Source organism: Bos indicus, chromosome 24 (genome assembly GCF_029378745.1).
Source record: "Bos indicus isolate NIAB-ARS_2022 breed Sahiwal x Tharparkar chromosome 24, NIAB-ARS_B.indTharparkar_mat_pri_1.0, whole genome shotgun sequence".
NCBI classification, from domain to species: Eukaryota; Metazoa; Chordata; class Mammalia; order Artiodactyla; family Bovidae; genus Bos; species Bos indicus.
Genome location: NC_091783.1, coordinates 52,538,860 through 52,564,848, shown reverse-complemented (window position 1 = coordinate 52,564,848; position 25,989 = coordinate 52,538,860). Strand labels below are relative to the sequence as shown.

The following is a 25,989-nucleotide window of genomic DNA, read 5'->3' as shown; positions in this document are numbered from 1 at the left end:
TCCAGATCCTTTCCTCTACCAGAAGTCATGGGGATAAGACTGAAAGTTCCAGCACTCTCTTCTCTGGCAAGCTTGGTTCCCCAGACAACAAGCCCCCATCCCGAGGTGGGGTTCAGAAGTCACCTCATTAACATAGCAAAAGACTCTCTCACCACTAGGAAATCCTAAGCTTTTAGGAACCCTGTGACGTTATTGGGATAAAGACCAAATATAAATTTCTCCTTATAAATCACATTCTCACTGCCCCACAGCTCTACAGGGCCTTGTTACAGCTGGTTCCTTGATACCTGAATGGCATTTAGAGACAAGTCCCAGTTAAGGAGTGTGTGAACTATGCACTGCCTCTCACACACACACACAAGAAAAATTAATTGAAAAAAAAAAAAAGACTGCTTTTCAGATGCTTTGGGAAGGTTTCCCAAACTGCCTTTCAGTTTAAAACACTCTGACTTCTGGGACTAAGGCAAGAGGTTTTGTCTTTTATACAAAGTCTCCAAAGAACTTTCAAAATGTACCTCTGAAAATACTATGTCATATTGTACTATATGAGTGTGTGTATATGTATATATATACACACATATATATATATATATGTCTGGGTGTAAGTGTGTGTATATTAATACATATACACATTCCCAGTATATTGTGAAATGAGGAAATATATTCAGGATTTACTGTGATTATTTATTTGCTATCAAAAATGTTTATCATTGTTTTGTTGCTCTTGTTTTATGCTAAACTCATAATGGTCCAAAGCAAGTTACAGCTACATTAAGAATATATGGCTTCTTTTTGCACACTAATGGCTGCCGAATCACCAGAAATCAACTCTGATTTATCCTAATTCTCACGTCTACTGAATAATAGGCAAATTTAGCAATTACACGATAAATGACCAACAAATTAGATTACTGAATATGGAATATATATATATATATATCTTATAAATATAAAGTGGACCATTAAAAAGCAATACCTGGTGGGTTACAGTTGATAGGTTGCAGAGTCGAACACGGCTGAGCGACTAAGCACAGCATACCACATGCCTTCTCCTAAAGAGGTGTGCTTTCACTGATGGTATTCAGTACTCTCATCTCTGTGTATGAATCTTGATGGGAAAAGTCTAAGACGATTTAGGGACTACATACACTGAGATTTTCCATGATGTCTTCTAACTTAGTTTTTAGAACATTCCCTAAGTTTGAATGTTTCCTTAGTTTGCAGAAGAAAGCTGCATCTAATATAAGTATCTTCATTCAAAGATCTTCAGGTAAGACTAAATTTAAATAATACACTTTAGCATAGGCATAAAAACCTAACAGAAAAAAAAAATCAGTACCAGTGATAGGTGCTTAAAAGTAAAAATGTTTTATTAAAGGAATCATCAATCATCATTTCATCAGAGATTCACAGTGATGCCACCTGGTCTATCTACTTTCTCTGATTTATCTTTGTTAGCCTGACACTTACCAAAAAGCAACAACAACAACAACAAACCCTCTTGTATTCCAAAGGGGACTTCTAGAATTCAAGAGTTTTTGTTTACTCGATCACAAAGAGTCAGACACAACTAAGCGACCAACACACACACACACACACACACACAAACACACACCACTGTCCTATTTTACTATTTAATATTCGTATCACTAAACAGTATTACTATTTTAGATATTAATTCCTGGTTTTTATTACAGCACCAGCAACAATCACACTGTAACTAGCTTAAGAGTGGAATGAAAAAAAAGTGCTCTTAAGATACTGAATTTTAGAGTGAATAATTAGCTATTTCCATTGTCATATGAATTAGAATTCATAATAAAGGAAAGGAAATGAAAGGTTGGAAGATTGTTTAAAGTTATTTTGTTGGTGTTTCTAATATAAAAAGCCCTGTCAGGCTTGTTTTTGTAATTTTTATCACGTAGAAGATTTCTTTCTACTCTGCATATTTTTTCAGTAATATATTTCTATACTAATTTTATTGCACAGCTAACTGACTTAGGAAGGAGGCAACTAAAAACCTACTCTTTAAAATGCGATTATTTAAGTTGAGGGTGTGGGAGTGTGGGAGTAAGTAGGCATTAGGACAATATTAGTGATTATTCCAGTTTTATTTGGCAATAAAACTAAAAGAAAATTATAAGATTAACACACATACAACAATTACTTACAACACCACAGTTCTTCCTTATATTTTCTTTCTAGCCCTTGTTTTAACCACAAAGCAAAAGGAACATTTAGCTAAATGAAGATAATAAAGACCATTAAGAATTATGCAGTTAGAACAATGAATTTTCCTGCTTACCATTTGAAAATAAATAATATTCCTATCAGTATAAAATCTAAAACTTTACTCTATATCTGAACCTTCCCCAAAATAGAATTTTGAGAGCATTCAAGGGCACTGGGATACATTTTCCAACTTGCTTCACTGAGTGAACTTGACCTAGGCAAGATCCTTATATTTGTTTCTGTAGAGAAAAGGAATATGAGCATTTTTTTCCCTTGCTGTTTCCTTTCTATAACATTTGACTGGCCCGAGGCAATGTAGTTTATTCTCTCTTCTCTTAAGACAAGCTCCCTTTCCTGTTTTCTTTTAAGTAAAAACGTAAAGGTCAGGTTATCATTTCACAAAATGCTCCATTCTGGTGAGGCAATTTTAGCTCCTCTTACCATAATATGCTTTCACTAATTATTTCATAACTCATTTAAATGGGAGGCATTCTGGAAGAGAATTCACTGAAACAACTCCTCAAGTAAGTAATTATTTTTTTTAAACTCAGGGGAATTTTAATTATAATGCCCGTGTTATTTAAAAGCAGAGTGCTACAATTTGCATCTTGAAACATCTATTGTAATAAGGAAGTAAAAAAAAAATATGCTCCTGAATGAAATAACAACTCAAGTAAATGCAATTTAGTTGGCCTTTTATTGTCTTGATTTTCAAGAAATAGAAAAAAAAAATGCAAATTTGGCCTGAATTATAAAACCACTTAACAAGATAAAAGATAACCAAAATTTTGCCCCTACGAAGATTATTTATAAGCTTATTTTAAAAATCACATATTCTCTCCATTTCAGGAAAGATTTATCTTGTGTTATTATTTAATGTATAGTAATGATAAAACATCCAAATCACAGTGTTTTCCCATGCTGGAGAGAGAGGAAAAAATCTTTCCTTTACCCTTCTAGCTTCTTCTAAATGGTCTAAGAATTAAATTGACATAAGACCAATTAATAGGGGAACATAATAATTAATTTTGTACATATGAAAATCCCAGATACATGAGAATGTAAGAGAGCCCACATATATGAGAAGTTCAAAGATAGAAAAGCAAAATGTGGTATGTATTTTATCCTGAGCTAAGGAATGAGACGGGAAACAGGGCCTCCGAGGACAAGAGGCTCAGTCATAGGAATACGAAGAGCAGACATTTGGTAATAAGATATCTGTCCTGCCATGTAGATGGGGCCACTTAGATGAAACTTATCTCTGGTAATAACTCTTTTTCTGGGGGAAAAAACCCCCAACTTAAATTCTTCATTTGTTAAGAGACAGAGAGTACTTTGTCTCGAGCCCAGCGGATCTCCACTGCTTTCTTCTGTGGTCCTTCAATCGATAAGCTGTGTCCGACTCTTTTCAACCCCGTGGACTGCAGCACACCGGGCTTTTCTGTCCTTCACTATCTGCTTTTAGCTCAAAATAATCCATATGCCAAAAGTAACACATCTTGGGGAGAGCTGTTCTGAACCCCTACATCCATAAAGAATTGACATTTTCAAGGGAATAATTGGATAAATGAAATCTACTATTATTTTCCCCTTAGTTTATATTTTTGAGAGTTTTATTAATTAAAAAAATAAGTGACTGAATAAGCGGGGAACTATTCACAGTATCCTTAACCCTACTTCTTGCTATACAGTTCATGGAATTCTCCAGCCCAGAATACTGGAGTGGGTAGCCATTCCCTTCTCCAGGGGACCTTCCCAACCCAGGGACTGAACCCAGGTCTCCCACACTGCAGGAGGATTCTTCACCAGCTGAGCCACAAGGCAAGCCCAGTCCTTACAGTGAGAAGCAAACGATAAGAGAATAAGTGTGTGCCAGTTAGACAATCTGAATTCTAGTCTCTGCCCATAGATAGACAGTCATTACCTCTCTTCAGTTTCTTCTCTGTCATTTTGGGTATCTATATTTCAGAACTTTTTTGAGCATCATGAGGTAATGCATATAAATGCATTGTGCAAAGAGCGAAGTATTATTTAAAAAAGCAAGTCAATGCTTTCAATACTCAAGCTGTAAGCGCTTAAAAATTAACAAAAAAGGAATCTACTTGGGCACAAGTGCTCTATAGTATATCCTGTGGTCAGTGTTTTCTCACACTGGGGAGGAGAGAAGGTCCCCATTCATGCCCAAGAGTGTGAATACAAGCAGAGGAAGCACTGAAGTTCTGACTCATTGGAAAAGCCCCTGATGCTGGAAAAGATTGAAGGCAGGAGGAGAAGGGGATGACAGAGGATGAGATGGTTGGATGGCATCACTGAGTCAATGGACATGAGTTTGATCAGGCTCTGGGAGTTGGCGATGGACAGGGAAGCCTGGAGTGCTGCAGTCCTTGGGATCACAAAGAGTGGGACACGACTGAGCAACTGAACTGAACTGAACTGAGCTTCTCAGAGCCCTGCAGGAGAAGTGGATGGGCAAGTGGTCATGTGAGTAGGTGGGTGATTTGGATGGTGGCTGTGTGATGGTGGTGTAATTAGGAAAAACGAGTAAGATGGTACTTTCATGATTATCCAAAGGAGTTCCATTGTGATCTGGTTTTCTTACATATTATTTATTCTTTCTTTTTCTTGAAGGTGAGATTATGTTAAACTCTCAATCTAGACCAACTCCTGTAGACCCAGCTTGCTGCTGCTGCTGCTAAATTGCTTCAGTCGTGTCCGACTCTGTGCGACCCCACAGACGGCAGCCCACCAGGCTCCCCCGACCCTGGGATTCTCCAGGCAAGAGCACTGGAGTGGGTTACCATTTCCTTCTCCAATGCATGAAAGTGAAAAGTGAAAGTGAGGTCGCTCAGTCGTGTCCGACCCTCAGTGACCCCATGGACTGCAGCCTACCAGGCTCCTCTGTCCGTGGGATTTTCCAGGCAAGAGTACTGGAGTGGGGTGCCATTGCCTTCTCTAGTAGACCCAGCTTAGGTGAACCTTTTTCAGTTGTAAGGGTAATAGGAGGCTTGGTTGAGAAGATTGCCCCACATTTTTTTTTTCCTCAAAAATGACAGCAGATATTGCTTGATCTAGACTCAACACAAATCACATTGGCTCCACTGATGTAATGGTACATGAACTTTTGAAAAATGATTTTGTAGTCAAACTGATTTTGGCACTGCGGGCCAACAAACAGCATAGATTCAACCCTTTGGAAGCTCAATTCAGTCTTGCCAGTTGGTCCTTATGGACTGCAAAGGCAGATATCTGATCCAAGATGAGATTATTTATGGCTTAGGTTTTGCAGCCTGTATTATTCTCTTCCCTCCTCCCCCAAATATGTTTTGCACCATCACATGGGAATACTGAACACTATCATTTCCTAGTAATAGTAATTGTAATAACACAATAATAACCATTATTAAGTCTACATATACCATTGCTGCTATTGAACAGGAATCTACTCTGCACCATGGCTTTACATCTGAGATATTCTTTGAAAGCATCACAGCCTTAGGAGACAGATTATTATTATGTCTGATTTACAGAGGAGAATCCACAGGCTCAGATAGCTGACAACTGATGATACAGGAAAGACATGCCTGCCCAGATGCAAGCTCCTCCTGAAAGTTACAGGAAGAAACAAGGAAGCTGGCACACACCTTCTATTTTCTCAAGTAGCCTATGAATATTCCAGTAGAGTCCATCTTCTAATAATTAACTTGTAGACTATTGAGATATCAATCAACCTGATATCAAACAGTCAAACTCCAAACAGGCAAGTCTAACTAACCAGATCAGGTTCAATAACAAAGAAGTGGAAGAAGAAGAAAAGGAAGAAGATGGCATTGGCCAAAAATTCTCCACAGATGGTAGAAAGCCCCACATCTTCATTGGTAAAACAAATATCTACTGAAAAACTACTAAACAAGTCCAACGATTTTCTAGGTACTGAATGAAAAGAATAGGAGGAGAAGTTATATAAACAAAGTCTGACTCTGCTTCACTCTCCAAGTGTTCTCAATCTGAAGGTTCTATACAAGGCAGAGAAATACTGTACCATTTTAGATTAGAGCTGCTGCTGCTGCTGCTGCGTCGCCTCAGTCGTGTCCGACTCTGTGCGACCCCATAGATGGCAGCCCACCAAGCTCCACCGTTGCTGGGATTCTCCAGGCAAGAACACTGAGGTGGGTTGCCATTTCCTTCTCCAAAGCATGAAAGTGAAAAGTGAAAGTGAAGTCGCTCAGTCGTGTCCGACCCTCAGTGACCCCCTGGACTGCAGCCTACCAGGCTCCTCCGTCCATGGGATTTTCCAGGCAAGAGTACTGGAGTGGGGTGCCATTGCCTTCTCTGAGATTAGAACTAATTGGATACAAATACAAGTCTCAAGTTTCAGCCAGCACTGGCCAAGTTGCTTTCAAACAGAGATTTAATATCCCAGGCGTTCCTTATTGATAGAACTCACCATTTCCAGAAATACTGACAGTCAGTAGCCCCTTACACTGAGATGTTTAACAGGATGCCGAATGGGCTGGTAGCATTTCACTTCTCTTTCTTACTCTCCCTTTCTCTCCAGCTAAGTGCGCATTCAGGGGCTTAAAGAGCACTTGAGAAGTTACTAAAAAACAGAATGAATGGTGCATGGCAAGATCATTGCATAAAATGAGCTGATTGATTAAACGCAGATTTCATTTGCCACATTTCTTTTTATCAAAAGACTTCGAGAAAGCAAAAATGGAAGAGAAGCATTCTATTAAATGGGCTCTACATAGCACCTGAGGGTAGAGAACAGATTTTTTTTCTCATATAAAGCAAAGCTACCTGTTACCTTTTAGGAGTGACTGGTTTATTGACTGCTAATGCTTTAAAATGAGATTAAATCAGGCCCATGGTCTTTATTATGGGGAAGATATATTCCCCTTGTGCATTCCAGTGGTTCGGCAATCTTAACCTCAGCAGACATAACATTGATGTATGCTGTGTTGCCAAAAAGCAAGGTAAGTGTTTAAAACGCTGTGAACAGCCTTATTGCCTTGAAATGATACAATCTAATATGAGACTGTAACTCAGTGACTGAATCTGCCAGCCTATCCTTGTACAGAATATGAAAGTCAAAAGTCGAAGTCACTTTATTTTAATATCTCACAGGGAAGGGGTTATTCTTCATCTTGCCATTGAAACAGAACATGCAAAACTGGATCTAGATCAAAGGAAACAGAAACCACAAATTTTCAGGATATTTTCATTAACAGCACGTGTGTGTGTGCCTTTCAGAAGAGGCATCAAAATACCAGCCTGATTCATTCAGATCAGCAGAGCTACCTTATATTGTGGGCTTCTCTTGTGGCTCAGCCGGTAAAGAGTCTGCCTGCAAAGCCAGGAGAGCTGGGATCGATCCCTGCGTTGGGAAGGTCACCTAGAGAAGGGAAAGGTTACCCACTCCAGTATTCTGGCCTGGAGAATTCCATGGACTGTGTAGCCCATGGGGTCACAGAGAGTCGGACACGGCTGAGCAACTTTCACTTTCACCTTGTCTTGTGGACAACTGACAGATGGAATCTCAGTGTCTGAAAATTCTCAAATGTGGGAAAATCAAACTGTACCCTTTCTGCTTCATTTGGAGCACTCCAGGAAAGCAGTTTTTAACTTAACCTTCAGCAGTTGCTCCACTTTTCTTTTTACCTGTATTATTACTTTTTAAAATATTTGGGCTATACTGCATGGTAGGTGGGATCTTAAGTTCCCCGACGAAGAACTGAACCCACGTCCTTACATTGGCAGTACGGAGACTTAACCCCCGGACCACCAGAGAAACCCCTCACTTTTCTTTTTATTCAGTCATCACTAACTTGGACTTTCAGTTCTCTCTACACTCTATGCCCTGTCAAATTTCAGCACTCATCCCTCAGAGATCCCAGGTGGCCGACAGCCTCAGTTTCCATGATTAAGATGCCACCTCCCATGGCTCTCGAGTTAAAGGAGAGATTCTGTATCCATGCTTCAGTCTAGCATTGCTAAAGCAGGTGGGGGTACCATTAGGTAGGTGACCAACTATTGTAGCTTTACTTGGGACTGAAGGAGTTCTCAGGATACAGTACGTTCAAGTGCTAAAAGAAGGTCAGTCCAGGTTAGACCAGGATCGCTGACCACTGTATCCCCAGGGGAAGACCCTGCTTACCAGGACACCTTTGCCCTAGGAGAGTCTGCTCTAACTAAATATGAAAGAGAGTCCTCAGTGGGGAAAAGAAGTCAAAAAAGAGTGGCAGGAAGCTGAATTTACGTACTCATTGTTTATCTATGAGGTCTGATTTTTTTTATCATCCTCTGACAAAAATCCCTTTTTTTTTTCCCCAGATTTTTCACTCTCTTGCATCTTCACTAGAAGAGTACACGGGGAAGTGGTGGCCCTGCCTGACGGTCCAAGCATATCTTATTGCTGAAAATGAATCCTCATTAGTTTTCCTGGATATAGAAAAACCTGCAACCTGGGAAAGGAAACCAGTATAAAGGACCACATTATGGCCTATTCACTTCAGTGACTAGAACTGACGGTTAAGTTAGAAAGGAGCCGACTAAGGGAACCCTTCAAACCTGTTAACCTACTTGAAGGTCTAAATTTATTTCCGGTTGGAGACATTTGCCTTGTTTTGTGTCTAATATCAAAATTAAAAACAAAAACAACCAGAATCAAAACAGAACCAAAGCCCAGATTTTAGCAGAATCATTATTGAAATGAGTAAAAATTTAACTCCTCTCCCCACAGAACTCTTAAAAGAAATAATTATGAGCTGTCCTCTAATAAAAATAAATGGGGGTCCATCAACAGAGGAATGGATAAAGAAGATGTGGTACATATATACAAAAGAACATCACTCAGCCATTAAAAGGAATGAAATAATGCCATTTGCAGCAACATGGATGGGCTCAGAGATGTCACACTGAGTGAGGTAAGTCATACAGAGGAGGGAAATACCATATGACACCCCTTATATGTGGAATATAAAAAGAGATGATACGAATGAAATTACTTACAAAATAGAAACAGACTCGCAGACCTAAAGAATAAATTTATGGTTGCTGGGGGGAAAAAGGGGGGAGAAATAGTTAGGGAGTTGGGATGGTTATTTTCATCCCTTTCACTGTTCACCCAAAACTATCACAACATTGTTAATCAGCTATACCCCAATACAAAATAAAAAGTTTAAAAATAATAATTAAAACAAGTAGGGCAAATGGATTACAGAACATTCAGTACTGTTTCTTTCAAAGTCTACAACCTTTCAAAATATATATAAAAGAAAAACGTTTCATCTTAGTATTCAGTTATTGAGTCAATACATTATCAAGTGTAAAGATATTTGGAGGCACTAATCAAATTTTTACTTTTCATTTAGAGATTTACATATTGTAGCCAACATAATTAAAATAAAATCCACTGCTTTAAAGGTAAAACATTCATCAGTGTCTCTTTTGCTGTCTCGTACACAGGGTTATTGTTATCATCTTTCTAAATTCCATATATATGCGTTAGTATACTGTATTGGTGTTTTTCCTTCTGGCTTACTAACAGTCTTATGGACTCTGTGGGAGAGGGAGAGGGTGGGAAGATTTGGGAGAATGGCATTGAAACATGTAAAATATCATGTATGAAACGAGATGCCAGTCCAGGTTCAATGCACGATACTGGATGCTTGGGGCTAGTGCACTGGGACGACCCAGAGGGGTGGTATGGGGAGGGAGGAGGGAGGAGGGTTCAGGATGGGGAGCACATGTATACCTGTGATGGATTCATTTTGATATTTGGCAAAACTAATACAATTATGTAAAGTTTAAAAATAAAATAAAATTTAAAAAAATAAAGGTAAAACAAACAAACAAATAAAAACAAGAACACACATGCACAAACTCCAATTTTTCATCATTCAGTTCAGTTCAGTTGATTAGTGGTGTCCGACTCTTTGCGACCCCATGGACTGCAGCACGCCAGGCTTCCCTGTCCATCATCAACTCCTGGAGTTTGCTCAAACTCACGTCCATCAAGTTGGTGATGCCACCCAACCACCTCATCTGGTTGAGCTTAGGTGGTTGGATGGCATCACCGACTTGATGGACAAGAGTCATTTTCATCATTTCATCATATGTCATTTTCATCATTAGTGACATTGTAAATGGAATTAATTAGAATTTTTTTTTTCTATTAGTGAAAACACTTCCCTTCAACCTAAGTGTTGGATCAACTTGAATGAAATTTTGTTTTGGAAAATCTCATAATGTCATGTTAATGAGATTAACCTGAGATTCTTTTACTATTGAGATTCTTCTACTATTTTCCAAGTTAATTCAGAGAAAAAGTCAACCAGGACTATGAGAAAATAAGCATACATATTTTTACATTACTTTTCTTTTTCTTAAAAATATACGTTGTTTCCTCAAAGACTAGTCATTTCTTTTCAATCTCAAAAAACGGGAGTAAAAAGAAGAGATGGAAAAGGAAGAGGAAAAAAAGGAAACACCCACTCACCTGCTACCGCAACTCTTGCTGTCCGACTCACAATTGACCCAGCGTCCCCTAAAGATGCCTCGCATTGGTAAAGTCCCTCGTCCGGCTTATGGTGCCTGGAGTGAAGTATGTTTTGTATCAACAGAGACCCATTTGGAAGTTGCTGCTTCCGTTCGTCCATTCCCAAGGCGAGGTGGATGCCGTCTTTCTTCCACTTGATGACGGGGACTCCCCGGTCAGACTCCGCGGAGCAGTTCAGGAGGACGTTCCCTCCGCGCATAGTGACAGCATCCGAGGGCTCCGACAGGAAGCGCAGGGATGTGAAAGACTTGATCTGGAAAGCTGGAACGTCAAAGCACAGAGAAATACGTTCACTTCTTGTAGAAGATCTCACGAGGCAAGCCCTGGCCTTCACAAAACTTTTTCCAAATAATCTGGGTCTTTGAAAAACGTGCAAGAAAAAGTGAAACTTAAAAACAAAGGGGGACTTGCTTCTTGATCCAGTGACTAAACCTTCACTTTCCAATGCAGGGGGCGCAAGTTCACTCTCTCTCGGGGAACTAAGATCCCACATGCCTTGCGGCCAAAAAACCGAAACGTAAAACAAAAGCAATATTGTAACAAATTCAATAAAGACTTAAAAAAGTAAATAAAAGCAAGGATGTTGTATTAAAGAAGGGGAAAAGTGTCCAACTGAGATAACCACAGCTAAAGAAACTATTGGTCCCAAAAGTAATAATAAGAAAAATTAAGAATTTACAGAAATCTAGGCAAGGCTATCATCACATACCAATCCATACTTGAAAATTTAGAAGAGATCAATAAATTTTCCAAATCAAACTAGGTATCTTAAAGCAGTAATGGTTAGTGGTGGGGCAGCTAAGATTTGAGGATATTTCTATCTCTGGATTCTGATTATACTATTGATTAAATTATCCCCCCAAAATCCATTCAGACATGGTATTCCATTAATAACTACAACAGAAAAATCAACCCCAAACAGGATGGGAAAAATTATTTAGAACAAAGCTCAGGTGAGTTTTAAATAGGTAAAAAATCCCGTTTGCAGAAGCAAAACACAATAAAGCTACCACCTAAAGTCACAAATCCCTGATGTATCTTAACTTGCATCCAAATGTTGCTCCTGAGCCGGGAAGACTAGGTGAATATTATAGTTCGAATTTTTTTTCATTAACATACATGAATATAAGAAGTCAGACGACAGAAGAGAAGATTGTTTAAGAATCTGGAGGTGCTAGAACAAGTATAGTTAGTTAAAGTGCATTCCTTCCAGGGCTGGAAAACAGCACTTGCCAGAATACTTGGTTATTGAATCAAAGCCTTGGACGAGGTCTTAGGAGGTCATTGGGGTTGACCCTTGGCTCCAAAAGGTGTATTCCTAAATCACTCAAGTTCAATTACATTCTATTTCATTTTCAATGATCTCTGGGACTATGGAATCTACAATATCCCTAGGTATCTTGTTTTAATATTGAATCGTCCTTAGAGTCTTAACTAAATTTTCTTGCTTCCATTTAATCTCATTTTGCTCTTGAATCACATTGTGTAACAATGCAGAGAGAACACATCTTTGTAAGAGCTCCTTGTTCTTTTGAGGCAGCATTTAATTTCTTTAAAAACATCACCTCCTCCAAGTTCTGTTTTAGCTTCAATCTCCCCAGGACAATAATCATTAGCTTCCTTAATTTTTCTGTGATGAGAACTATTTTTGTTGTACTTTGTGAAAATGTTTCAGTTTTTCATCATTTAAAAAGCAGGCATCTAAACTGCTTATAATCAATATTCTGATAAAGGACGGACCCATACTAGCACTAATGGGCAGATATATTCTCAGCTTTGAATACTTCATTTACCAGCAAAGATAAAGCTGAACAACTTCTGTTTCTCCATGGTCTTTTCTGCCATGCTCCCACAAACCTATTTTTCCTGAACCTCACAGTCAAAATAAGTCTGTTACTTTACTTATACTGTCAAAATTTGCCCATCATTCATTGTCATACACTCATTTCATCCAACTAGGTCAGGAACCCAAAGAAAGCAGCTACAAGTTTGCTCACGTTAATATAAATTGTAAGATAACAGTGAGCATTGTGTCAACCACAAATTATAATGGCAAAAATATCCCAAAAGGTACAGCCTGGTCCCCTCACTGTCCAATACAATCGTCCTGCCCTCAGGCTGTTTTAGGGTTACCAACATAATGATCGCTGCCCACTCCTCTAGTGGAAAGCATTGGTATACTGCGAGAGGAGCCCGGACACTTAATCCTTGGTCCTGGCTTTAGTATTTAAAGATGTGTAACTCAAACAAGCCTTTTAGGTCTTCAGAAGCTCAGTTGCTTCTGAAAAATGAGGATGTTGAATTAGATGATCTTCAAAGTCAATATACAGTTTGGAAACTTTCAGAAGTAGGATGGGTCGAAGATATTCATCAAATGAATGCTGTTCTAAACATACTGAAGTGTCAACAGTGAACAGCCAGAGAGAGATACACCAAGGATGAGAAAGTAGAAAGAAGTTGTAATGTCCTTAAATGTCAAGATATTTCACTAGAGTAACACCTGCAATTTCCATACAAGTAGCATTAATAAGGCAGAAATAAATTTAGAATTCAAGACCAGGCAACGATATTAAAAAGCATTTATTGCTTTTTTGTTCTTCCCGGGGCCTATATTTTAAACAACAACCTCATGCTGAACACCTTATTTATGTCACAGAACACATAATGAATTTAATACAGCTGTTTATGACAGCATGCTAATGAGCATATGTGCCCATTATCACAAATAAATAATCCACTTCATTTGAAACAAGGAGATTATGACAGTTTGCAGTGCTTGAGTACATAATTTAGGAAAGTTAAATAAAGATTAACTTTTTCTTCAGTACAATTACCCCTTCAGTTGGCTGGCAGTTTGAGCTTTTGCGTTCCTTACGACAATTGCATTTTGAACGTATGAGTCTGGGATAAAGGTGCCCCACTGCTTTAAGCAACTTGTATTAGTTCCTTCATTTTTAAAAAAGATGGCCATGGTCCAAGAAATAGAATCTGTTGAGAAATAACAGGTTTGTTTTCAATTATCCTGGTTTCAAAGTTTTAGCCCATGTTAGGCACAAGCTGTCTCCATCTCCTTGCACAGGCTCAATAAATGGCTCACTGATAATTACACTGAATTCAATCTAGGCTACCCTCCTCCCTCTTCTCATAGAATACTAGTTCCTCTCAGGGGGATTTGCCTACCAGTTATCATCACTAAGGGCTTCCCTGGTGGCTCAGATGATAAAGAATTTGCCTGTAATATAGGAGACCCTGGTTCAATCCCTGGGTTGGGAAGATTCCCTGGAGAAAGGAATGGCTACCCTCTCCAGTGTTCTTGTCTGGAGAGTGCCATGAACGGAGGAGCCTGGTGGGCTACAGTCTTTGGGGTTGCTAAGAGTAAACATATGACTGAACAATTAACATTTTCACTTTAAACAGTCTCATATCTTATGGAATAATTTTATCTGATTGTTTTATCTAGAAATCAATGTGAAATCAACTACATTGATTTAATGCAGGAGAAGAGAAAGAAAAATATTAAAACTGAGGAAAACAAATAAGTGAAATAGCATATGGAACTTGTAGTGCAAAGAGCTGTGGCAGGAATTTGGGCAAAGTTTGATGAGGGTAGGCTTCCCTGGTAGCTCAGCTAGTGAAGAATCTGCCTACAACTCAGGAGACCCCAGTACAATTCCTGGGTCAGGAAGATCCCCTGGAAAAGGGTCAGGTTACCCACTCCAGTATTCTTGGGCTTCCCTGGTGGCTCAGATGGTAAAGAATCCACCCATGATGCGGGAGACCTGGTTCAGTCTCTGGTTTGGGAAGATCCCCCAGAGGACGGCATGCAACCCACTCCAGTATTGCCTGGAGAATCCCCATGGACAGAGGAACCTGGCAGGCAACAGTTCATGGGGTCACAGAGAGTGGAACATGACCGAGCAACCAAGCACAACACAGAGATCCCCTAGGAAATGGGTGAAAGAGATAACTGGAAAGCAAATGCTTTTAAGGAATCAAATGAAAGCTACACACTTTACAATTTTACAGAAGCTTTTACAGTAGAATAACAATGGTAAGAATTTCATCCAGAAGAAAGCCAACTAGAGAAGTTTCTTTGCTGTGTTTTGGTTTTCTCTTTAAGATCCCAGTGGTCATTCTACTGAACCATCAAGTAGTAACATTTTCCAGCCCTGCTTCATAAAAGAAGCAATCCTTTGGGCCTGCTGTAAAATTATGTAAGGCAATCATATTTGGAGAGATATACTTGAGAATACCAAAAGTCCATCCACTAAGAAACTTGGACTCCAGAGTCTGATACCAGAGTTTGTGATAAGAATAAATGAGTATCCGGCCTCCTTCCCTCCAAATTCTATCTTGGGAGGATTCCTAAATCTTCCTTGGCTAGCATTTAGGCCAGAGAAGGCGATGGCACCCCACTCCAGTACTCTTGCCTGGAAAGTCACATGGATGGAGGAGCCTGGTAGGTTGCAGTCCATGGGGTCGCTAAGAGTCGGACACAACTGAGCAACTTCGCTTTCACTTTTCACTTTCATGCATTGGAGAAAGAAATGGCAACCCACTCCAGTGTTCTTGCCTGGAGAATCCCAGGGATGGCGGATCCTGATGGCCTGCCGTCTATGGGGTCGCACAGAGTCGGACTCGACTGAAGCGACTTAGCAGCAGCAGCAGAAGCAGCATTTAAGCCAAGAGCCATATATGCATCTAACTAACTGGTACTGTTTCTTATCTGTGTCAGTCTGAGAAAAAGTAATAGAGTGTCATATTGTTGTTGGATATTATTCTTTTTCTCCTTCTTCTTCTGAAAGATAATTGATAATAAGCAGATACCAACACAGCAAAACCTTCAGTGTTTTCCTAATGAAGACATAAAAGAAGGTTCCCTCTTAAGCGGGCTTCTTCCCCTTTGGTTCAGATGGTAAAGAATCTGCCTGCAATGTGGGAGACCTTAGTTCAATCTCTGGGTCAGGAAGATCCCCTGAAGAAGAGAATGGCAACCCATTCCAGTATTCTTGCCTGGAGAATTCCATGGACAGAGAAGCCTGGTGGGCCACAGTCCATGGGATCACAAAGAGTCGGACACGACCAAGCGACTATTGCTTCACAAAGGAGAAAGTGATGTCTATTTGCTTTAGCTTTGTTAAACATAAATAAACATTAGAGATAACACTGCTAGGGATATTCCAGGTTTATATTAATTGAGTATCTAGAGATAGAAAAGATCCTTAGTGTGTTTTAGAAACTGACCAAAATGATCAAACAAGTAGTAGTAAAAATGTTTCTGTAAGGTTAAGTCCCTCTGTGCTTGCTCTCCTTATCAATTTCTTGTTAATTTCAAAGACCAGTCACAGAGGCAGATTAACTTAGAATGGATTTTTAAGGTATGACATTTCATCTACAATATCAAACATTGTTAAGTGTGAAAAATAATTCCCTATGGAGTCAGAAATTTCTTTCCAAGTCCAATGTGTAAGAGCTTCTGGTTAAAGCAATAAGAGCTAAAACTTAAATTTATGACAAATAGCATGGAAGTAAAAAGACACTCCTAAAAAGATTTGAAGATTAGAAAATGTCATATAAATCCCCATAGAACTTGCTATGCATAATTTTATCCTCCAAGTGATGAAAACTTTCACATTGGAATGCGTGGAGGTTCTGTGGATCCCCGAATTCATGTAATCAACCCCCAAATCTTAACATCATTATCTCTTCTTAGAAATAAATTCTACTGCATCTGTTTGCCTTGTGTTAAGATAGATACCTCCATTGAAAGAAATGAAAACTATTCTATGGATGATGGAATATAATCCATTTTCAACTGATCAAACATCACTTACATGTGCAATTGCCACTCTGGTTATCAGCCCCAGTGGAAGCTTATAATACCTATGAGACTGTGTGATGGAAGAGGGGATTTAAAAAAACAAAACAAAACCATGAATTAACAGGCCCCCTAATTAATATGAACATTACTGGTTTAGGATATCAGAATATAAATTCGGACACAGTCGTTCTTAAACTAAGGTCCCCAGACCTGCAAAAGCTCCCCCACCTGGGAACTTGTTACAAAGCGCAATCTGAGTCCACACTCTAGACACACCTGGTTGGTCAGCAACTGCAGGGCAGAGGCTCACAGTGTGAGCTTTAGTTAGCCTTCAGGAAATGCTCACATTCACTAAAGCTTGAGAACTGCTTCTCCAAAGCCTGAACTATAGTTGGAGACCTTTGTATTTTTTTTTTTTTTGGACTATCTTGTTATAATGTTGCATATTTGGAGAATTTCTGCAATATCATCAATGATGAATAGAGAAATGAAGTTACATGGCTAATCCAGGAAAGCAAATCATTGAATACCATTTCAACGTAGAGAAATGAAGTTACAGGGCTAATCCAGGAAAGCAAATCATTGAATACCATTTCAACACGTATTAATATTTGTTGCATGTTTACCTTTAAAAGGCTGAAATTTAGTAAGGAAAAGGTCAAGAAAGAGGGCTATAGGTAACAACATCTCATCTTCCCTTTATTGTTATCAGGACCCCAAATGGCCATACTCCATTCAGCAAAATAAAAATTATATCACAATCAACTGAAGATTTAGGATGTTCTTTTAGAATATTCTTGGTTGTTCACACATAGAACTGTCAACTGTAATAGCTACAATCATCTTGCAAAAGAAGTTTAGGTAAATAGAGTACTCTTTATCAAATTACATTATTTCATTACATTTTACCTCCACAGTGTAATTATAGCCTTTTAAAATAGTGGAACCTTAAACGCTTGCCTGGTTGACCAGCCTCTCAGTCCAGCTTAGTCTGTAGAAGGTCAAAACCACACTAGCACTCTCTCCACTGCAGCCTGGAGGTATACTTTACATGCTTCATATTAATGCAAAATGTTCAACATTAGCCAGCTCAAGGAGAGAAAGCATATGTCACCAAAGCACCAAAACCAATGACCACTGGGGCTTCTGTGAAGTATCAATGTTTTTTTCCTACTTTGATAAGATACATGGTCAAAATACTTGTCAGAAAATGTGGTCATATATTTAAAAGATTGTGTGCATTCCAACCCTTCCTAGAGACTAGGTTCAAGTCAACTGACTTCAAGTTTGTATTACTAACAAATGGAAATCAGAAACGAATTAGGTTTTATGGAATTTATACAGATGTGAGAGTTGGATCATACAGAAGGCTGAGCACCAAAGAATTGATGCTTTTGAATTGTGGTGTTGGAGAAGACTCTTGAGAGTTCTTTGGACTGTAAGGAGATCAAACCAGTCCACCCTAAAGGAAATCATCCCTGAATATTCATTGGAAGGACTGATGCTGAAGCTGAAGCTCCAAAACTTTGGGCACCTGATGCAAAGAGCCTGCTGCTGCTGCTGCTAAGTCGCTTCAGTCGTATCCGACTCTGTGCGACCCCATAAACGGCAGCCCACCAGGCTCCCCCGTCCCTGGGATTCTCCAGGCAAGAACACTGGAGTGAGTTGCCATTTCCTTCTCCAATGCAGGAAAGTGAAAAGTGAAAGTGAAGTCGCTCAGTCATGTCTGACTCTTAGTGACCCCATGGACTGCAGCCTACAGGCTCCTCCATCCATGGGATTTTCCAGGCAAAAGTACTGGAGTGGGGTGCCATTGCCTTCTCTGGCAAAGAGCCTACTCACTCAAAAAGACCTGATGCTGGGAAAGATTGAGGGCAGGAAGAGAAGGAAGCAGGGCGACAGAGGATGAGATGTTTGGATGGCAACACTGACTCAATGGACATGAGTTTGGGCAAAGTCCAGGAGCTAGTGAAGAGCAAGGTAGCTTGGTGTGCTGCAGTCCATGGGGTCACAAAATTTCGACATGATTTAGTGACTGAACAAAATTTCTGAATTTAAATAAGGCACAAGAAGATTCATAGGAAGAAACACAAGTGCATTTTACTATGGGAATTTATTAAGTATCACTAAAATGTAGGAAGCAATGGATTAAAATGAAAAATTTTAAAGGATAGTTCAAGTTTCTCACCCATTAGAGTCTCTAGATTTAGCAAATAAAAATTAAGGATTCAGTTACACTTGAATTTCATGTAAACAACATTTTACTATATACATGTTTCAGGCTTCCCAGGCAGCTCTGTGTGGTTAGTTGCTCAATTGTGTTTGACTTTTTGTGACCCCATGGACTGTAGCCTACCTGGTTCCTCTGTCCATTGAGATTCTCCAGGCAAGAATGCTGGTGTGGGTTGCCATGCCCTCCTCTAGGGATCTTCCCAACCTAGGGATCGAACTGAGATCTCCCGCAATGGGGGCAGATTCCTTATCATCTGAGCCACCAGGGAAGCCCAAGAATACAGGAGTGGCTAGCCTATCCCTTCTCCAGGGACTCTTCCTGACCCAGGAATTGAACCTGGGGCTCCTGCATTGTAGGCGGATTCTTTACCAGCTGAGCTCCCAGGTAGCTCAGCTGGTAAAGAATTTACCTGCCGATGCAAGGAGGTTCAGGAGATGCAGGTTCGATCTCTGGGTCAGGAAGATCCCCTAAAGGAGGAAATGGCAACCAACTCCAGTATTCTTGCCTGGAGAATCCCATGGACAGAGGAGCCTGGTGAGCTACAGTCCATGAGGTCACAAAGAGTCAGACATGACTGAGCATGCACACACACACACACACACACGTTTCAGACAACAGATGCTTGAATTAAATTAACTCTGCATAGGACATACTTACAGTAAAACATTATTTGTTATTTGTTCAAATTTCAAACTTAACTGGGCATCCTGTTAATTTTATCCCCCATGAAATTAACTTCCTTGAGGCCATAGCATAAGTGGGGAAATAGTACATGGATTCATACTATCCCTTCTCTGTTCTGACATAGGTGCAGAGAAGAGTGAATTCTTAGAAAGGTACCGTGATTGAATCAGAAAAAGTGATTTTAGCGTCAGGACACTTGCTGACCTAGTCCAACATCACCAAATATCCACATAGAAAGGTTGTTGAACTCGATTTGTTCTTAACACAGTGATCCTTCTTTTTTTCCTTCTTCCCTTTACAAGTCTGGGAGCAAAATTCAGATATATAAATACAGAATGTGAAGTTCAAGAAGCAACTAAGCCGGCAGAAATCTCTTAGTGATCCCACACAGAGGCTCCCCATCAGACATTCTGAGCACATGGCCTCTTCCCTAAAGCGGTGGAGGCTTTGCCAAGAGATCTGAGGGCTTCCACAGGGCAAGGAGTGTGTGCCCCGGGCAACTGACTGAGTGTCCTCTGGCTAAATCTAACGGTAAAGAAAAATGATAAGGGCCAAGTGAGAGTGAAGAGGATCTCTCTCAGCCCTTTGCTGCTTCAGGAGCTAAATCTCTAAACCACAGCCTGATTTTTCTGTGTGATACTGGGAAAATTGTAATGGGATTATTTTTCAGCTCAACAGGTAACACTGTCTGACTTCTGGGTTATCATTCTCAAGGCCTCATGCAAAGTGAGCACTAAAAAGAGAAACTTTGATGTGCTGTTTAATCTGCCATGGATTTGAACCTTAATCCCTCTCTCATTTCCATAAAATGGAAGCTGGTTTTCCTCTCCCTTGTGTTTTTCATCAGTAGGGGGACGCGTTGCTTTTTCAGAATGAGCAACTGTCAACTGGAACACTGAGAAAGGTTATCCAGTGTATTTAGAAAAGGCAACAGGCAAGGGAACGCAGTGCATGGGAATATCCCTCTCCATCCAGAAGGCAGCGAAAAGTTCACAAGCACTGGAATGCTATGCATTGTTAAGAGACCCATCAATTCTCAGAAACTTAATCAAGTTGCCCGTGTTTGCTATACACAAATAAGAACATATAACTATAAAACCAAATATCATAATACGAGCTCCTAACCCTATCTACCTGGTGATAGCCACTATTGAAATTTATATACATTTCCTTCTAAGAAATTATTCATTTTTGATTCATAGCAATCTGCTGTTTTATCTACAGGTCTGTAATAATATAAAAGAGAGAAAGATTATATTCTAGCTTCTCTTCCTCTTCATATAGGGACTCTAATCCCATCATGATGTCCCCATCTTCATGACTCCATCTAATACCAATTACCTCCCACGGGCTCCACTTCTAAATATACACCGGGAGTTAGGGCTTCAGCATATGTATTGGGGGTGGGAGGGACTGGCAGGCTGTGTGGGGAGGGTGGTCACAGTATTCAATCCATAGCAGATGAAGATTAGGTATCTAGGGGAAGAAATCTGCAGGGAGACAAAGCCAAGAGATCACAGTTCAGTTCAGTCGCTCAGTCACAAACTCTTTGCGACCCCATTAACCACAGCATGCCAGGCCTCCCTGTCCATCACCAACTCCCAGAGTCCACCCAAACCCATGTCCATTAAGTCAGTGATGCCATCCAACCATCTCATCCTCTGTCGTCCCCTTCTCCTCCTGCCCTCAATCTTTCCCAGCATCAGGGTCTTTCCCAATGAGTCAGCTCTTTGTATCAGGTGGCCAAAGTATTGGAGCTTCAGCTTCAACATCAGTCCTTCCAATGAACACCTAGGACTGATCTCCTTTAGGATGGACTGGTTGGATCTCCTTGCAGTCCAGGGAGATGTGTAAAACCTGGTTTACAAGCAAAAGAACTTTGCTTTAACACTGACTAAGATGGAAACCTCATGGAGAGTTTTGGTCAAGAATGTGAAAGGGTCCACTTTATATTATAAAACAGTAATTTTTAATACAGAATATTCCCACCCCATCCTCTCCATGCACCCAGCCAGGAGACTGGAGACACTTCTGGTTGTAACAGCTGGGAAGGGTGGTGCTTTGCTGCAGTGGGAAGAGACCAGGAGGGCTGCTACCCAGCCTGCAGTGCACAGAACTACCCTTCACAAGAGAGAAGCATCCCGTCCAAAGCACCGGTAGTGCTGAGGCTGAGATATCTTTTAAAAGACTCATCTTTGTTGCTGTGGTGAGGATAGGGGTCACTGGAAGAAGAGAAACCAGTTGGGAGGCTAGTTCTGCAGTCCACATCAGATGGGGTGACTTGAAAAGAAATGGTCAGATTCAAGACCTGATTTTAAAGGTAGAATCACTGGAGTTGCTGAGGGATTAGGTATGGATTGTTGAAGAGAGAGAAGAGTCCAGGATGACTCCAAGTAGATCAGTAGAGCAATTTGTGTAGTTTATAAGCAAAAAAGGCCCACTGTTGCAAAACAAAGCCCTCAGGACAAGGAGTCAGAAGACCTGAGTACTTTGCCTAACGCTGTCCCTCACAAGCCCCTCTGAGTGTGGGCTACATCCTTGGGAATCAAGGTCCTCAATAATAAGACAAGAACTTGGACCAGATAACCTCTAGGTGTCTTCAGCTCTCATATTATAAAAGTCTATAAGTCAATTTTGCTACTTACAAAAAATCACCCTCAAATTTAGGGGAAATTTGTGTTATACGGAGAGATTTGCTATAATCACACAGTGATCAGTTTAATCAGTCTTATATGAGAGCACAAAGAAGTGCAGTTACTGAAGGTGCCAAGAGACCAACAACCCACCTCATTATCCATAAAATAGAGAGACAGTCTAATCTTTCTCTTGAAGATAAAAGACTGCAGAGGTCACTCTGCCAACAAAGCACAGGCTGCTTTATTATGATTCATGAGAAATGAAAGTATTCATCTTGTGGAAACTGCTGTTACAAATCTGAAGGATTAATTCCATAAAGGTCCGAAAGGTCCAGGGAAAGCCTTAAAAATTCAGCAAAGCTCATGGTTGATAGTGTGGTATAAAGTCTAATGCAGGGAGCCATACTGGTAAAGCATTCTGTGTTATAAGTGTCCAGTTTTCTCAACATGAAGGCTGAATAGTGTTTTGTTCTGTTTTGCTTTTTTTAATTAAAATGCTATCATTCTTTTTTGTCAGGATATCAACTGTGTATCTTGTTATCAGCGGAAAGATGATCTTTCCCTGCTTAGTTCATGAAGTACATCAAGAAAGAAAACCCACAATGATAAGAGAAACATCAACATTGGAACAGAGAGTTAGTTAGCCTTAAACCACTCAGGAGGTCAGCCTTTAATAAAGGACCCTCACAAACAATTTGTTTTATTCAAAGGTGATTTAGATTCTATGGGAGATGACTTGCAGAGCAGCAATGAAGTTTCTTCAAAGGATTAAAGCCATAATGGGAAGTCTGAACTCTCTCTATATACAACACATGCATGATCCAAGTGAGCTTCAGGGATGAAGAAACTATATAGGTGCCCTTCAACTAAAAGAAACTGAAAGATGAAGAAACATATCTGCCTATTTTGCATGGATATATGTCTTGCATGAGTTACTAGTTACAATGGTTGTTATCTCAGACCCAGCAAACTAGTAGGAGGGGGCCAGCCTTGAAGGCACGCTGTGCCCAAACGGTGGCCAAGGAATGGGTGACTCAGCCATATCTACATTTTCAAACACGCATATCTGAATGTCTGGAATATCACTGTCGGAAGTAATCTGGAAAGTTTTCAAGGCTGAATCATTTGTAAATTCTTTGCTGGTCAAGTCCTACTACAGACACCAAACAAAACAGAGGGCAGAGGTTTCTCTAGGAGCTGTAATCATTACATTAAAAAGGACTCAGTTCACTTGATTTCCAATATGCTGGAATGTCCAATAACATCTTAGAACCAGTTATAAATCTTAAATAATGAACATTAATTCTCATCAGGTTCTCATTTTATAAAATGTGCAGAGATAGAAAGTCTCATTGAATAGCAGTGACAGTTCCAGCTCTTACAAGTGATAGCTCTTTATTCTGCCTCTTTGTTGCTTAGTCACTCAGTCGTGTTCAACTGTTTGCTACCCCATGGACTGCAGCATGCCAGACTTCCCTGTCCCTCACCATCTCCTGGAGCTTGCTCAAACTCATATCCATTGAGTCAGTGATGTCATCCAACCATCTTGTCTTCTGTCATTCTCCTCCTGCCTTCTATCTTTCCCAGCATCAGGGTGTTTTCTAATGAGTCAGCTCTTCATATCAGTTGGCCAAAGTATTGGAGTTTCAGCTTCAGCATCAGTCCTTCTAATGGATATGCATGGTTCATTTCCTTCAGTATTGACTGGTTTGATCTCCTTGCAGTCCAAGAAACTCTCAAGAGTCTTCTCCAACACCATAGTTCAAAAGCATCAGTTCTTCCGCTCAGCCTGCTTTATGGTCCAACTCTCACATCCATAGATGACTACTGGAAAAACCGTAGCTTTGACTAAACAGCTTTATTGGCAAAGTAATGTCTCTGCTTTTTAATATGCTATTTAAGTTTGTCATAGCTTTTCTTCCAAGGAGGAAGCAGCTTTTAATTTCATGGCTGCAGTCATCATCTGCAGTGATTTTGGAGCCCCAGAAAAGAAAGTCTGTCACTGTTTCTGTTGTTTTCTCATCTATTTGCAATGAAGTGATGGGACTGGATGCCATGATCTTAGTTTTCTGAATGTTGAGTTTTAAGCCAGCTTTTTCACTCTTCTCTTTTACCTTCATAAAGAGGCTCTTTAGTTTCTCTTTACTTTCTGCCATAAAGATAGTGTGACTTGCATATTTGAGGTTATTGGTATTTCTCCTATGGCTCTTTTCTTTCTATCACATATCATATTTATGAGAATTTCTAATTATATTGCAGACTCCAGGGAAACAGAAATGAATCATATTTGTCTCTCTGTATCACACAGAGAAAGTGAAAGAGGAGAGTGAAAAAGCTGGCTTAAAACTCAACATTCAAAAAATGAAGATCATGGCATCCAGTCCCATCATTTCATTGCAAATAGATGGGGAAACAATGGAAACAGTGACAGACTTTATTTTGGGGGGGCTCCAAAATCACTGCAGATGGTGACTGCAGCCATGAAATTAAAAGACGCTTTCTCCTTGGAAGAAAAGCTATGACAAACATAGACAGCATATTAAAAGCAGAGACGTTACTTTACCAACAAAGGTCAGTATAGTCAAGTTATGGTTTTTCCAGTGGTCATGTTTGGATATGAGAGTTGGACCATTAAGAAAGCTGAGCACCGAAGAACTGATGCTTTTGAACTGTGGTGTTGGAGAAGACTCTTGAGAGTCCCTTGGACTGCAAGGAGATCAAACCAGTCAATACTGAAGGAAATCAACCCTGAATATTAATTGAAAGGACTGAGGATAAAGCTGAAACTCCAATACTTTGGCCACCTGATGCAAAGAACTGACTCATTAGAAAAGACCCTGATGCTGGGTAAGATAGAAGGCAGAAGGAGGATAATGACAGAGGACGAGATGGTTGGATGGCATCACTGACTTGATGGACATGAATTTGAGCAAGCTCCGGAAGTTGGTGATGGACAGGGAAGCCTGGCATGCTGCAGTCCATGGGGTTGCAAAGAGTCGGACATGACTGAGAGACTGAACTGAACTGATCACACAGCCTTTAGTAGCCCTTACCTATCTCAGAAATAAATACCTGCTGAGTAAACTTACATAGAAACTTACATAGACAAAAACATGACCAATTTAGGACTGCCTATATTAGTGAAAGAAAATCAGAAACAGAGGTAAAAAACAATATGAACCTCATTGTCTTAGTTTGATTGTGAATGATAAAGATTACTCGATATTACTGTCAAAGTATCAATATTCATATTGACCATACTTCCTTGAATAGTCTGAGGAAGTTTTGGTCACCTATTTGTTTTCTGTTAAAGGCCAGATAATAAATATTTTTCAGCTGTCTGGCCAAGAGGCAATACTTAATATATTAATATATATTTTTTTATGATGATTTAAAGTTAGGCTGATATACTTTGCTGTACAGAGGAAACTAACACAGCATTGTAAAGCAACCATATGCCAATTAGAAAAATAATAATAATAAAGATATACCGTTAACCAGTTAACCAAAGAGTCAACCACTGAAAAATGTACAAACCATTATTTTAAAAAGAAGCAAAGGGCCAAACCTGGCCCTCCCTCCAGGCTATGGTCTCTGATCCCTGTTCTGAGAAGATGATTCTGCTGACTCACAGTGAAGGGGATGAGGGCTTGGAGCTGCTCCCTTGCGCTAGACTCCGCATCCTCAAAGCTGCATTCCTCTGGATTTACCAGCTACAAAATTTTACTAAGAATATTTGGCCTATAGGCTGTGCACATGGGTAAACTTTCTCATTATAGTCATTCATTCATTCACACGTATCATCACATCTGTAGTAAATGCC

The 25,989-nt window shown here is 39.9% G+C and overlaps 1 protein-coding gene across 1 annotated transcript in view; it reads right to left on the bottom strand.

Moving 5' to 3' along the window:
• The window catches only part of DCC (DCC netrin 1 receptor), a 1,293,116-nt gene that overhangs the window by 822,587 nt on the left and 444,540 nt on the right, over positions 1-25,989 (bottom strand). Inside the window, exon 2 of the mRNA XM_070779092.1 lies at positions 10,733-11,053. Coding sequence (XP_070635193.1) covers positions 10,733-11,053 — 321 coding nt within the window. The remainder of the gene's footprint in view (positions 1-10,732; positions 11,054-25,989) is intronic.